Here is a 14,939-nt window from a genome sequence, read left to right on the forward strand (position 1 = left end):
TAGTTTTCACAGTATTCATTTCAGTCATGGCAGGTGCTCTTAAATTCGATGCAGATTTCTTACTGTAGCAGTCATATGGAAATAATACCCTTATTCTGCACTTATTGTAATGCTTTATAAACCAACTCCCAGAGTTTTACCTGTGAGCAGAATTTAAATTTGATTTACAATGGGACAATGAAGACACTGTACACTTTTTTTTAATGCACCTTTTAATTGTCATATTTATTTTAGACTTTCCAAATAATTAGATTTTGAAATACATTGGTTAGGGAAAGGAAACCCGTATATATTAACCCAGATTTTTTTTGAAGGGCGTCAATGATTTCACTTATTATTTTTGTCAATATGTGTTTGTAAATCTATATAATGTCTATATTACATTTTTCAAAAAAAAAATCAGCCCCCAAATCTGTTAGTTTTCTAAATTATACTGTCTAAATAATGTAAATAAAACTTATAGTCTTTTTATTAAAAAAATCTGATCAAAGCTGGCTTTAATTTTGTTTTAAGTTTTTTTTTTTTTTAATGTTTGCTTATTTCTGAGAGAGAGAGAGAGTGTGTGAGTAGGGGAGGATCAGAAAGGGAGACACAGAATCTGAAGCAGGCTCCAGGTTCTGAGCCATCAACACAGAGCCCAATGTGGGGCTCAAATGCACAAACCATCAAATCATGACCTGAGTTGAAGTCGGACACTTAATACACTGAGCCACCCAGGCGCCCCTTAAAGCTGGCTTTAATTTTTTATCTCACACTTAAAAGGTTATCTGATGGTTACCAGTATCCAAATCCTAGTGTTGATTACTAGATAACAAATCTTAAGGTAAATTCATCTCATTTACCTATGTTCAATTGCTATCAGTTTTTTTTAATGTTTATTTTTGAGAGGGAGAGAGAGCATGTGTGGCAGAGGGGCAGTTAAAGAGGGGAACATAGAATCAGAAGCAGGCTCCAGACTCTGAGCTGTCAGCACAGAGCCCAATGTGGGGCTCAAACCCACAAACCATGAGATCATGACCTGAGCCAAAGTTGGACGCTTAACTGACTGAGCCACCCAGGTGCTCCCAGTTTCTCTCAGTTTTACTATACACTGGTGTAAATAGCTTTAGTGATGATTTTGTATGAAATTCAGTCTCCTACGCATCCCATGGAGTCATGGGATAGAATCAGGAGCCTCCACCTTCTTTGTGAACCTCAGTGGTACTGTGGAAGTTAAGGCAATTTTGCCAAAGTTAAGCAGGATTTATTTTCATTTGTAAGAGAACCCTCTTACAACAGTTTTATTTAATTGTCCTTAACGTGGTGGCATTCTTTTAATCTATTCTTTCCAAAGCAGCAGTTACATAAATGGAGTATTGGATTAAACCTAAAAATGTGGGCCCTGGTTAACTTTTTTATTCTGCATTTGATCATGGTAAAGGATTAGTATATTCTTCACATTTCCAAGGAAAATCCAGTTTAAAAAAGTTTGTTCTTACCAAACTCCTAAAAGCAGCCATTTGAGAGTAAACCAGCAGAGCAATACATCATCCCAATGAAGTGTAGGCTTCATTACATGCACCTACAAACCTATGTGGCTACCTTCTGCATTCCACTTTTACAGAATTTATTTTATACCTATTATAACATACAACATTTTAAACACCAACATATAAACTCCCTAATAAGATAAAGCAAAGACAAAAGTGTTTATCTTATTAGAAACAAGATACACCATCACTTACAGTCTTCAAACATTAATTGTGCTTTAACTTTCATAATTTGACAATGCATTTATGGAACAGTCTGCAGACGTCTCATTTTAACAGACAAATGAAAGAACACTTTTAAGCAGACATGACTGTCCTAAATTGTTTATTAGGTAAGAATGTTACAGACATGACCTACATTAGCAGTAATGGTGGAGCTGGGGAGGATTGTGTCTTCATGCCGCAGCAGGAACCACTAAGAGTGTGGTGCAACTTGTGACCCTTTCCAAGGCCATGTCTCTGTGGCCTGCAGATGTCAGCTCTCACGTCTGTCTCCCTGTGCTTATGGACTGACATCCACTGGTGTCAGGATTCTTCTGAGAGCTTAATGGGATCAATGAAGATAACCTCAAAGAATTTGTACATGGAATCATCACCAACCCAGTTAGAACTCAGGACTCTCAGAGCTCCCCAGTGGTGTCCAGCTTGTGCATTTGCACCGACTCAAGGCTTTGGGCCAATTTTAGCTGGTTAGCACCGTGATGGACAGGCTTGCCCTAGGTTGCACCCTTAGGAACTGAATGTTTGCAACCCCGAGTGTGCCCCTGAGTCCGATATATGATCATCATAACCTTGCTTGACCTTGTGCCCCAGTCTGGGGGCTTTATTAGGCTGGATTGGGTGAGGGGCCCTGTGGAGTGTGGAGACCTCGCCATACTGCCAGCCTGTACCCTGAGAATAAAGCTCGTTATAGCAGACTGCTCTCCCTCCGTAGCTCCTGGATGTACTTGTAAACGCCTGTCTTGGCTGACCTTTGAGCTGATGCCTGCCGCCAGACAGAAAGCAAAACTTATGGTCTTGTCTGTTGTCCCAGATTCCTATTTTGCATAAAAATTTAACATAAAATTTTGCCTCCCTGAAATATCTGAACTTTTTAAAGTCAATTTTATCCAGGGCTCAGAATGACAGTAACTAGATGGATCGCCCTTCTTTGGTCCATTTTAGAAAACAAATGGATTGCTGTTCTTTCCAAAGATTCTGTCTTGAGTATAGATAAGTATGCTAAGTAATATTTTAGTAAGCCATTAATCAAAATAGAAAACAATTTGGATGGTTTTTAGTCAGAAGCTTTGCTTGGTCTGAGCGCTAAGTGAGGCATTATAGACCTGTGGGTGCCGTTCTTAAGGATCTGTCAATCTCAGAAGGGAGATAAGAAAAATTAACTGGAAAACAATAGAGAACAATGAAGACAATACATAACTGAGTATTGATTTATTTGCTTCAGAATAAGAATTGCAGGAATTGAGAGGAGAGAAGGAAATTAAACTTGAGGCTTGAAAGATGGGAAGGACTTGGAACAGAGAGAAGGGAGGGTCTTTTGTGCAAGTGAACTTAATCTTCTTTTTCTCTTTGTCTTTCTATCCCCTGGAGTTCTCTTACCATGTTGTGTCTTCAGCCTGAGCAAGGACTCCCCGTCATCACTGTTGTTGGGTCCCTATCCATTCTCGTTCTGTTCTTTGTAGGACAGCATATCTCACCATCCCACCATGCAGGCTTAGTCTTGAGATGGGTCTCTGCAGGGAAATTAGGTAGAGTAACTCAATTTTATATTAAATAAAACCAAGCTGCTAAAGATTTTTTCATTAATTAGAAATTCATTTAAAAATGAATGACAAGATCATTATATTGTATTTTAGAGCATTGTTATGAAATGTTTTAATTTGCAAGCCAAGCAGTAAAGGCTGATAAAATAAATGAGATAGCTCCCATTCCGACCTTGTCAACGTACTTAGTACACAGGTGCTCAGTACTTGGTCGCTGTTGCCACCACACCACTGTGCAGTGCTGAATCTGGGGTAGGGCTGAAGAGAGAGACCAGTAACCACTCTCCTGCCCTAGCCCCTGTCCTACCCCATCCTCATCTTCTTTGAAAACATATCAGAAAAAAAGATGTGAAATTACTGCTTTTGATTTTTTTTCTTTCCTCTGGGTATGTTGACCATTACATAGTTTTCTTCCATATTGAAAACTCACCTAGAAGTATCAAAAACAACTTGCTCAGTGGACTCTTTTTTTTTTCTTGGTGAGAGTTTGAGTTCAAAGTAATTCTTTAGTTCACTATTAACTTTATCCTAAAAGTATACGTTTTCCTTAATTTGTTTAATCGCTATATAAAATTTTGTTTGAATAAGGTAAAATCCCAAACTAGATAAATACCGGATAGGAATAGTATTTACTTATTAGTCTCCTGCAAAGACAAATGCTTTCTTTATTCTCCCTTGCCCATCTGTGTGCTGGGTTTCAGCCTGGAGCAAATATTTACAGAGTAATTACGGGCCCTGAAACAGCCTCAACAATGGTAATGTCGACACGTCCACAACTGCAGGCCTAGAGCAGGATGGCCATGATCCAGAGTAAAATCCTGAGACATTTGCACTGATTCTTTCTGAGAGGTAGCATCCCTCTGGATTTCTTTTAATTTTTTAAAAATTTCTTTTTACCAGCTGGAGTTCACTAGCTATGTGCTCTTACTCTTAGCCTGCTTTACATTGATGAAAAGTAATACAAGTCTAAAAACAACTGTGAGGATGGTACTTCTACCTTAGAAATCCCTGAACTCCTGCTTTGCGTGCGGTGTCTCCTTATTTCTGTCTGTGGCCATTTCCAAAACTGCTATTGATATTTCTCTATTGCTACAGATGCCAGATCCACAAACAGCCATAGTCTTATACCATTGTCACTAAAACCATCATGTTGCCATTTTGAGTTGTACTTTTTGTAAAGCCTTGATGCTATCTGGAGTTTTGAACATTGACACCAGAGTACTCAGTCTTTAAGGGGGGAGATCCCCACTAAACAGATATGTGACACCCCCCTTTCCCTCTCACAATAGCAGCCATGTTAAGTGAATGACCCATTCTAACTGGAAAAGGATCATATGGGCAAAGAATTTTCTGTTAGCTATTAGTTGGGATGGTGTTCATTTAATTAAAGTAAGGCTGACTTGTTTGAAATCAATTTCTTGTAATGAATTTTATAAGAAATAATCTTGAGTGTGGATTCTATTTATTCTTACAGATAATAATTAAAAAGTGGTCCATTCCTTGTCCTCTGCCATTAAATTATATAGAGCAATACTTCCAGGTAATAGTTTACATTTCCAGTTTCTTTCTTTTTATTTTAAGCTAAAAAGAAAAAAAAAAGTTCCAGTAATAATGATTTTTTCCCCCTAATTAACGAAAACGTAATGGCTATATTGCAGTTTGGAACTTTGTTTTGAAATATTTTTATTTGAAAGCCTAGTAATAATAACTACATCATTTTTGTGGATGCATTCTGACCTTTAATGACTCTTGGTTTCTCTTTTTTCCCCTCTATCCTCTTAAACAGATTTCAAACGCTACAGATGATTGTAAACCAAAGCTCTTTCATTTCTCCAAAGAGGTGTGTAAGTTATTAACAGATACTTCTGGTTGATTTTTCACATTTCAAGTTTTAAGAGATTTGTGTAACAGGGTCTCTTAGGTCTTTGTACCTATAACTAATTAATTTTCATGAAAGTGCTAAGTATAGGGTTGCCTACCAGAAGAATAATATTATTTAACACAGGGTGGCCCATTATGAAACAGCCACCTTTTTTTTTTCTTGGCATGCCTTTAAATGGAGCCTGTTTTAAATGGGCCACTGCCTGAAAGAACAGATTTACCGAATGTCTGGTCTGGCCAATAAGGTCCTCTGTGGTTACAGACTTCCTGTTACCTTCTGGACTTGTAAAGCTAAATAGCCAATTATATCAAACACTCCTCCCCTGTGAGTAGAACCTTGGTCTGTAGCTAAACAGCCTCATGATTGGACCAGCAATTGAGTGCTGCCAATATATCTTCTGGCTGACATTCCAGAGTTGAAATTTATGATGTTTGGAGTGGAGACTAGAAGATCAAGTCTCCTTGCTATCTCTAAGAGTCTTGGAATCCTGGAAATACCTGCAAGAGCCGCTGAACATCAGCAGAAGAACTGTGATCTGGACGATCTCTCCTTTAGTGTTCTAGAAGAACCCAAAGTCATCCCTGTTGCCACAAGTTTCTTCATCTATATATTTTTTTTATTCTGTTGAAATCCAAGTCCCAGGTACTAGAATCCTCTCCACTCTTAGACAACTCTTACCAGAGTAGCATGTTAGTGTGCTAACTCCTCCATCCAGAATTTTCCTTTTAGTCCCTAGTTTTTCAATGAGAAATGTGTCTCTGGCTCCACAAGTGGGATTACCACATCCTTTACATGGTACAGGCCATCTGTCTTAAAGATCCAGGTAGGGTAAAATCAACAAATCAGGAAATGGAGCAACATATGAAAGAGATTTTGTGAATTAAACTCTTAGTCCCCTAATCCAGGCTCAGGAAACGCTACAGCTCTCCTTCTTAGCTCCCTTCAAGTATTTTAGAAGGCATTATATACCAATCTAGGTCTTCAGTCATCTGGAACCTTTGTTCAAGAGCCTAAAGTTAGAGAGAGAAACTTTTTAAGTAGAAAAGAGAAAGTAAATCACCATTAATTTTATAAAGACAGCATTTTCATTTAGATGGTAACTTGTTTGCTTTATAACTTCCTCGGACTCTTAAGTATTCTAATTTAAAAAAAAAAAAAACAGTTAACTCTTATGTATTCCAGTGGATCTTTAAGAATTTATCAATCTAGAATATATCGTGTTCATTCCCAATGAAAGAAACCTTAGGTAAAATGCTAAGATGGGATTAATATTTTCAGTATTCTCTTTAAATTCAGTTGGTGGCATTCCAGCCATGGTATAGAGGCCAGCCAAGAAATATTCTGGCTAGCACAGGCAGTTGAACTATTAAATAAAACATTTGGTGGTGACTATACTTGTGTCTCTCTTTAAAAAAAAAAAAAAAACACACCATTTGGCACAGTTTAAAATAAAGCATATGTTGACTGAAACACACACAAACACACACAAATACACACATAGAAAGCATCCTCATTTTATATAGAGATGATTCATGAAAGATGAAGACAGTTGAACCGATTTGATTTTTTTTAAGACCTGAGTTTATTGTCAAATGAAGTAGTGGTTTAAACAGTGGCATTTAATAATTTGGTCTTTTAAAATTCTTTTTCAGAGTGCTTATGCCATACCTACCATGGCTTTTTCATTTCTCTGCCATACCTCAATATTGCCAATATACTGTGAACTTCAAAGGTACTGTAAATCCTGGAATATTTTAAATGTATTAATTATTTCTTTTTACTTGTTGGACTTTCAGATTGAATGACATTTTCCTTTATGAATCCTTCCCTCTCATCACTGGATTCTCAGCATTAGTTTATTTTATTTTAAGATTTTATTTTATTTTATTTTATTTAAAAGTTTATTTTGAAAGAGAGAGAGAACTAGCAGGGGAGGGGAAAGAGAGAGAGAGACAGACAGAGAGAGAGAGAGAATCCAAAGCAGGTTCTGTGCTGTCTACTTGATCCCATGAACCGTGAGATCATGACCTGAGCCGAGATCAAGAGTCAACTGCTTAACCAACTGAGCCACCCAGGCACCGCTCCTTTTTAGCAATCTCTACACTCGACGTAGGGCTTGAACTCACAAACCCAAGGTCCAAAGTCACATGCAGTACTGACTGAGCCAGCCAGGTGCCCCTAAGTATTTGTTTAAAATAAAACAATGAAGAGTTAGTTTGGTCCAGCTTGAGAATGTTTCCTGTGAGCAAAATCTTTGTGCAGTAATTTCAAATCAGAAATTCTAGTATATAGTTATGAATGAAGTAGTCCTTGAACAATTAAGGAATCCTCTTGATTGACTATTTTGGTTGATATTTGTTTGTTTAGATGTAATTCACATCACAGTTTCTACTTTTGCCATTTTTGTCTTTTAGCCCTTCAAAGAAAAGAATGCAGAATGCAACCAATACAGCAATTGCTTTAAGTTTTCTCATTTATTTTATATCTGCACTCTTTGGGTACCTCACATTTTATGGTAAGTATATTATTTAATTAGCAGTGACACAAATTGTTCTCTAGTTGATCTCACCCCTGAATATAGACTTTGTTTCCACCTTTTGTCACTAAGTTAATTTGTTTAGTCTGCTAAATTCAGTGTAGCACTGTAGTAGCTTTATGGGCCTTAAAAAAATGGTTTTCTCAAAAATATGGATCAAGTTCAAGATTAATAATAACTTCATATGAAAAAAAATTTTTAACACCTAAGTGAAGCCACAGGTTTCTGTATATTGCTGTCTTTCCACAAGAAACAAATGTGCAATAATGATTTTATTTTTTAAGAATTCGGTATGTTGGAATCTAGTTTGGAAGATTGGAAGGATCAATCATCTTAATTGCAAAAGAACAGGTTGAGGAAGGAAAGGTTTTACACTGGACTATAGTTATAAACTTAGATCTCAGAGATCTTTGCCTTCAGTCTTAATTCACACAATTTGGCAATGTATGTTCTATGATGCCTCCCCCTCCCACATAAAATTTAAAAAAATTTTAAGTTAATTTTTATTGATTTTTGAAAAATGTTCTGCTTGGTATGTGGTTTTTTGTTTTTTTTTTCCTGTTCTAAAAAGAACCTAAAGAAAAAGGAAAACTTTTTTTTTTTTTCCTGTTCTAAAAAGAACCTAAAGAAAAAGGAAAACTTAAAAGTCCAGAACAAGAAAAAAAAAATTGTAGGCTCATTTGTTTAATCTGAAAACCTATTTAATTTGCAAACAAACCCATTATAACAAATTGCACTCAATTTGTCAATTCTGGAATACACTTTTCAGCTTATGAGTGCTTTTATAACAGCTCTCCAAGTAAATGGCTGTTATTACTCTGGTGATATTTAGCTGTTATGACTCTGATTTCATGGTTGATAGCCTTGTGCATGAGTTTCAGGTTTTAGACATCCATGATTACTTCTAATGGCACTTTGCTTCTCTCCCAGAGTTTTTCCAAGTCTGACAAGTTTTTGGACATTTACTTCCACAGCTACCTTTACTAAATCAGCTACCTTTCCTAATCCCAGTGGAAAGAGTATGGATTTTGAAATCCAACAAATATGGTACAAATAACTATTCTGCTCTAACTAGCTGTGTGACCTTGAACAGGATACTCACCCTGTAATCTTGTCATCTCCTAATCTGTAACAGGGATAATTGCATAGAGTTGTGTTGAGGAGGAAATGAGTTATGTGTAAAATGCCTATTACAGTATCTGGCACATAGCAGTCTTCCACAAAGGAGAGCTACTGCTGGCGGCTACTGATATTATCATTATGATTATAGTTATTTTATAATCTCAGGGTGCTCAGTTTGTCAGCACTGTACTTCTCATTCTTACGATCATTAGTGATATTTAAGTTTAAATATGGTAACTTGACAGTATAATGTGTATGCTCTTGGAGTTTACAGTGTATGAGAAAATTATAATTGCTCTATAATCCTTTTCTTGCTATCTCTATGCTATTTTAACAGTAATAAAGGCCATTCATTAATCTAAATCTGCTCTTGCATTTTATACTGATGTAGGATAAAAGTGGTAGAGCTCTGTGTACGCCATCAGAAAAAACATTATCTCCAACACGAGTACTGCACCCTGCTGGATTCACTACAAAGAAAACAGATGGAGAAGCTTGTTTGATCATTGCTCATAAAACAAAATTCTTGAACTATATAAGCTCTAGATTTGGTTGTTGGGTTTGTAAGTTTTTGGACAGACTTGAGCTCAGTAAGACTTTTCTAGAATAATAAGATACTATAGCAAGCTCTCTGTTGAGATTCAGCAAACACTTAGTATAGCAGAATAGCTGTGAACTTTTCTAAATTAAAATTGTCACTGGCACAAATACTACTGTATTTAGGTATCTTCAACATTGAAAAAAAGTCCAAAAAAAATTGACCTCCTACTTCTCCTCCTTATGGATAAATAGCTGTCTGGAAGAAGCCTCAAATGGCCTGCCAGTCTCCAAGATAGCTGAGGAATAGTTACATAAATTACCATAAAATGCTGTATTAAATTGTCAGAAAGCTTAGCTCAAATGGAAAGTGAAGGAAGGATAGATGGTAATACATTTATTGAGCTAACATTTACTATGTATATGTCGGGTATTTTATATACATTGTTTAACTTAATTCTTACAACAACTTTATGAGGTATAGGTTCACATAGCTTGAGCAATTTGGCCAGATACCTGCAGCTAGTGAATGAATCTTTGGTATTTGAATCCAATTCTGATTGTCTCCAAAGGTAGTACTTTTATTACTCTGTTCCCTCCTCAGGCGTTATGCTAGAGAACCCAGATTTTCTTAATTCCAAGTTTTTGTCAGTGAGCTTTTGGAAGAGCCTGACTCACTTAAGCTCCAGACATATCTGTATATCTCTGTCTACTTATTGTTCCATGAGCTCAGAGGCGAAACATTTTCATTATGTAAATGAAATATTTCCTACACGGATTGTCCTTGTTATCAGGTAAAGCTGTTATATTATCTCTGACTTAATACACTACAAATTCTTCAGACTGTCCATATGTTATCTAATGGAGAAATACACATCTAAGAAAAATCTCATCATAGGTAGGTGATAGGAAGGAAGGAAGGAGGGAAGGGAAGAAGGAGGGAGGGAGGGAGGAAGGAAGGAAGGAAATTCCTTCTCCAAAGAGAAAAGAAGATTCAGATATTGTTTTTTCTGTTCACAGTAGCTTTTGGGGGGTTGTTAATCATAACTAAGGGACATCTTTTCTGGTATATTTCTGTCAAGATAACAGTAGCTCTCAGTTTTATGGAGGGAAATTATGAACTAAGTAATTATCAGAAGGGCTAGTCACAACTTAAGGCCTTCAACTCATTTGTAAATGAGCAACTGAAGCTGGAAGAAGTGAAGTGACCAATTACACTATTAGTAGCATCTCTCCTGAATACCCATCCAGTGATCTTTCTGCTACTATGTGGTAATTCTTATAAACCTCAGACGTTTTGACAAAGTGTATTACACAAGTCAGCCTCCTGACTTAATAGCATATATAACTTACAGAGAACCCTATAAGATCCTTACTAAGATTTATAGAGATTTATCTGAATTCAGAGAAGTGTGTTGTATTCTATCCCTCACATATGTTAAGGATCAGCTAAGAACACAGAATTGAGTGGCTCAGAAGAAGTGTTTTCATCCTGGGAAAGTAGAAAGTGGATATGTGACAGATATTTTGAATTTGTAATAAATTCAGCTTCTGGAGCTGCTTGGGATCCTTTTATCCAGTGCTCGAAGGCCTAGTTAATATCTAAATTTTGTCAGATTACAGGGACCTATAAGTACGTACCTAGATTAATAATATTGGCTCTTTACAAATGTTAAAGCATTATAAGGTGAGGAAGAAAAAGTGTTCCTCTGGGGAACACAGCCCAATGCCCAAATGTTACATAATAACCAGACCATTTTAAAAGTCTACAAAATTGTTCAGTAGTGTTAATAGCTGATTTTCATGATTCAGAAAGTAGAAATAAAATAGTTTGCCACATATTTTCAAAGACTCACAAATATCTCAGATTTTGAAATAAAATCCAGCTATTCTGGCTCTTCTTAATCTCTTACTTTGTCCATTAATCTCCCATCATGTAAAGTAGTTCCTTGATCCTTTGGACAATTGGTTTTTCTCCCTTTTTCCATTATCACTAGTCTAGTTCAGATTCTCATGATCTCTTGGTGATTATGACAGTAACCTTCTAACTCTTATTTCAGTTTGGGGTGTCTTTTTCTTCCTGCTTAGTTCAGATCATAATACACATATCTTCATAAGTCACTGCATCTCTGTAGCCCACCATATTGACTACAGACCTTATGAACAGCTCTATTACTGGGTATTAAGTGCATTTCTGGCCTTATCACCCAAAACTCTCTGCTCTACAGCACATCCTGTTTCAGCCACTGTGAATGTCCTTACTACTACTGGACTACTCATTTTCTCAGATGCATATTTTCTGTGCTACTTCAGAGCTTCTGCTTGTGTTACTTCTTCGTCTGAGACAGACTCTTTTTCCACCCATACATTAAGTCATTTACGGCTCTCCATAACTCCACATATCAAAATATTATTGTCCCACTTTACAGATAGAAGAACCAAGAGCTTCAGAGAAATTAAGTTGCTAGTAAGTAGAGGAATTTGAACATTAATCCGTGTAGTCCCAGAATTCAGGACCCTCTACCTTCCTACTCTTGACTGTGTCATGATGACTCTCCCCAAGCCTCCCTGGATTTCCTCCTTCCTCATCCCAAAGTCATAGTACCTTTCCCTATTCACAATCACTCTTTGTTTAGAACTATTACTGCCACTCATGTATATATCTGTGTTTATACACTTTCTATTACATGTGTATACGTTCATCTTATTGCTCCTTCAAATATTAAGTTCCTTGAAAACAAGTGTGTTTTCTATTTCCTCCAAAGCATCTCTTTGAAAACATATTATTCTCCAATTTAAAAAGCACCATTCTATTTTGGGGCACCTGAGTGGCTCAGTTGGTTAAGCATCCAACTCTTGACCTCAGCTCAGGTCTTGATCTCAGGGTCATGAGTTCAAGCTCCACGTAGGGCTCCACCCTGGGCATGAAGGCTACTTAAAAGGTAGTATTCTATTTTAAGTACAAAATGATCTTTCACTGCAAGGCAGGACATGGAGTGTTCTTGAGAATGCTCACTCTTCATACCTCTCTTCTGACTGGGGGTGCAGAGGCATTGGGAAAATGGAAGACTAACATGGAGCAAAGCATGGTCAGCATGTACAAATTCTGTCATTGACTACCACTGGCTTGCTGAGTAAGCCGTTTCCCTGCAACTACATTTTCTTATGAGAGAGCAATTTACAGGTGAAATGTTGATGAAGCAGACAACATGCACAGAAGTGTAAGATTCTAGAAAACATTGCGATATTAAGGAAAAGCTATTGGCCTTAGCACCAAGAAAACGTGGGTGTATAGCTCTTCAAGCTCCGCCTCTCTGTGCTGTGTGATCTTGGGCAAGTCAATTCATATTTTTCAGCCTAGCTACCCTCTTAATTGTTATCATGAGGGTACACGTGATACGCTTTCAGTGATAGATGTGAAAACACCTTACAAAACAAACAAATGTTCAAAACTTTTGGATTACGAAAAAGTTCTCAAGATACATTTTTCATGGTCATAATTTTAGAGTTCTGCTGATTTGTAGTTTAATTAAAAGAAAAGATAATAACTTTAGAGACGATATTTAATTAATGTCTCTGTGTTTCAAAAGATATGGGAAAGGCCAGAGATGGATTTGGTACTGGGAATCCAATATTTGTGAAGATCCATTTGTGCAAAGTAAAATAATTTTGCTGTTATTGACATCTTAGTAGTTTGTAATGTTTAATTTACAGACAAAGTGGCGTCAGAACTACTGCAAGGTTATAGCAAGTACTTGCCACATGATGTTGTTGTCATGGCTGTGAAGTTGTGCATACTATTGGCTGTGCTTTTGACAGTCCCTCTAATCCACTTCCCTGTAAGTATTCTTAAAGGTCTCATTGGTTAATGCAGCAGCTCCCTGATATGACAACGCTAATTCTTTGCAGACTAGAATGTTTGAATCACATCTAGTCTTGTATATCGTATTCATTAGTCAAGTAATTGATCAAAGACCTCATACTTGCATATGGCCCCATGAAGGCACAAAAATAACAGTGAACCACTAAGCTAATTTGTGCTTTTTGAGACTTAGTTTAGATTTATGCTCTCCCACAGCATTGTTTCCAATTTAGAGACTATGGTTCTTCTAAAGTTTGGGGTTTCCCCCCCTCCTTTAATTCTGTATTCTGTTTTCAAAAGAATGTGCATGAAGAAGCAAAAGTCAAGTCAGCAAAAATAAGCCCGTTCTGGTTTATTGTAGATTTATTTTCACATAGACATTCTAATTTAATCTTAGTCAAAATACTGAATTTGGCCGAGAATTATAATTAAGGGGCAGAACAGATCTTCATTCTGTATTTAGTTGCCATATGTAAGAATCTTAAGAATTTCTGAGAAAATGGAAACAGAGGCTTTAGGTATGAAGGTTTCTGCATGAATGTCTTGAATCCCTCAACAGCGAGTTCCCGAAGAACTGGGCGTTCAAGATTTTTGGCTCATTCCCTGCATGGACTGTACTGCCAGGAGGGAGCAGCCAGGGGGTAACCATTTGCAGGGTGTGACCGCCTGCTGCTCGCCTCCTTGGCAGTGGGAAGTGTCATAAACTAGTTTTCATATTCACATGCTATGAAACAGATAAAATAAAATAGTAAATGATAATTCTTTTTCGTAGCATGATTCTTTTTTCTGTTTCAAACCTTGTGTTCTTCTCTCTGTGAACTTAATGAAAATGATTCTCTGAGATTTCATCACACAATGTTATTGTTGGTCATTTTGAAAATGATGCAACCTAAAGAAATTGAATGTGAATATTTCTTCAAGAATTAAAGCAGTATAATTTTTATTAAGCTCATTCAGCAAGGTATATTTCTTAGTTAATTTGTTCTCAACACTTTATACTAATAGCTTATACTGTATTTTTTTTTTTAATCTAAATAGCATAGGGGGCAAGGATGTCACGGTTACTATACTGTACCTGTGTTTACCCAAGCAAGTATTTTCACTTTGACATTTTCTCTTTGCTTAAATCTGTTTCTTTTTCTGTTATGCAGGCAAGAAAAGCTTTAATGATGATGTTTTTCTCCAATTTTCCATTCTCGTGGATTCGCCATTCTTTGATCACTCTAGCACTCAATGTTATTATTGTTTTACTTGCAATATATGTTCCTGACATTAGGAATGTATTTGGTGTGGTTGGTAAGTTTTCTATTTTAAAAAAATCCATGTAACAAAAGAGATAAAAAACTGTCATCCAGCCCCTCATGTGAATCTGGCAACATGCTCTAATATCCTTTGTTTTTCTTTTTTCCCCTCCCACTTAAAGGTGCCAGTACATCAACATGTTTGATTTTTGTATTCCCAGGAGTATTTTATCTTAAGCTTAGCAGAGAGGATTTTCTCTCATGGAAAAAACTTGGGGTAGGTTAGCTTTTATTTCTTTTAAGAATTCTATTGTAGGAAATAATTTGTCCTTTTATACTTGAGTATTTTATCTACATCAAGAAAGTTCATGTATTTTGAACTGTAACATACATTACTGGAGAAGGTGGAGGTTTGAAATATTCTAATTGTTCTTTATCTCTCCCTCCCCCCCCCGACGCCCCCCTCC

General features: G+C 36.7%; 1 protein-coding gene across 6 annotated transcripts in view; it reads left to right on the plus strand.

Annotated features, from left to right (window-relative positions):
- Nucleotides 1-14,939, plus strand: part of SLC38A6 (solute carrier family 38 member 6) — a 72,761-nt gene that overhangs the window by 44,192 nt on the left and 13,630 nt on the right. For 3 of the 6 annotated variants that reach the window (XM_077768978.1, XM_077768962.1, XM_077768964.1), the window contains exons 9-15: nucleotides 4,767-4,832; nucleotides 5,079-5,132; nucleotides 6,827-6,906; nucleotides 7,589-7,689; nucleotides 13,084-13,208; nucleotides 14,383-14,527; nucleotides 14,655-14,749. In XM_077768978.1, coding sequence (XP_077625104.1) covers nucleotides 4,767-4,832; nucleotides 5,079-5,132; nucleotides 6,827-6,906; nucleotides 7,589-7,689; nucleotides 13,084-13,208; nucleotides 14,383-14,527; nucleotides 14,655-14,749 — 666 coding nt within the window. Of the gene's footprint in view, nucleotides 1-4,766; nucleotides 4,833-5,078; nucleotides 5,133-6,826; nucleotides 6,907-7,588; nucleotides 7,690-13,083; nucleotides 13,209-14,382; nucleotides 14,528-14,654; nucleotides 14,751-14,939 lie in introns of all 6 variants that reach the window. The other 3 variants (XM_077768957.1, XM_077768969.1, XM_077768963.1) reach the window with 2 other exon arrangements.

The sequence above is a fragment of the Crocuta crocuta genome, unplaced genomic scaffold (genome assembly GCF_008692635.1).
Source record: "Crocuta crocuta isolate KB4526 unplaced genomic scaffold, BGI_CrCroc_1.0 scaffold10, whole genome shotgun sequence".
In the NCBI taxonomy this organism is placed as follows: Eukaryota; Metazoa; Chordata; class Mammalia; order Carnivora; family Hyaenidae; genus Crocuta; species Crocuta crocuta.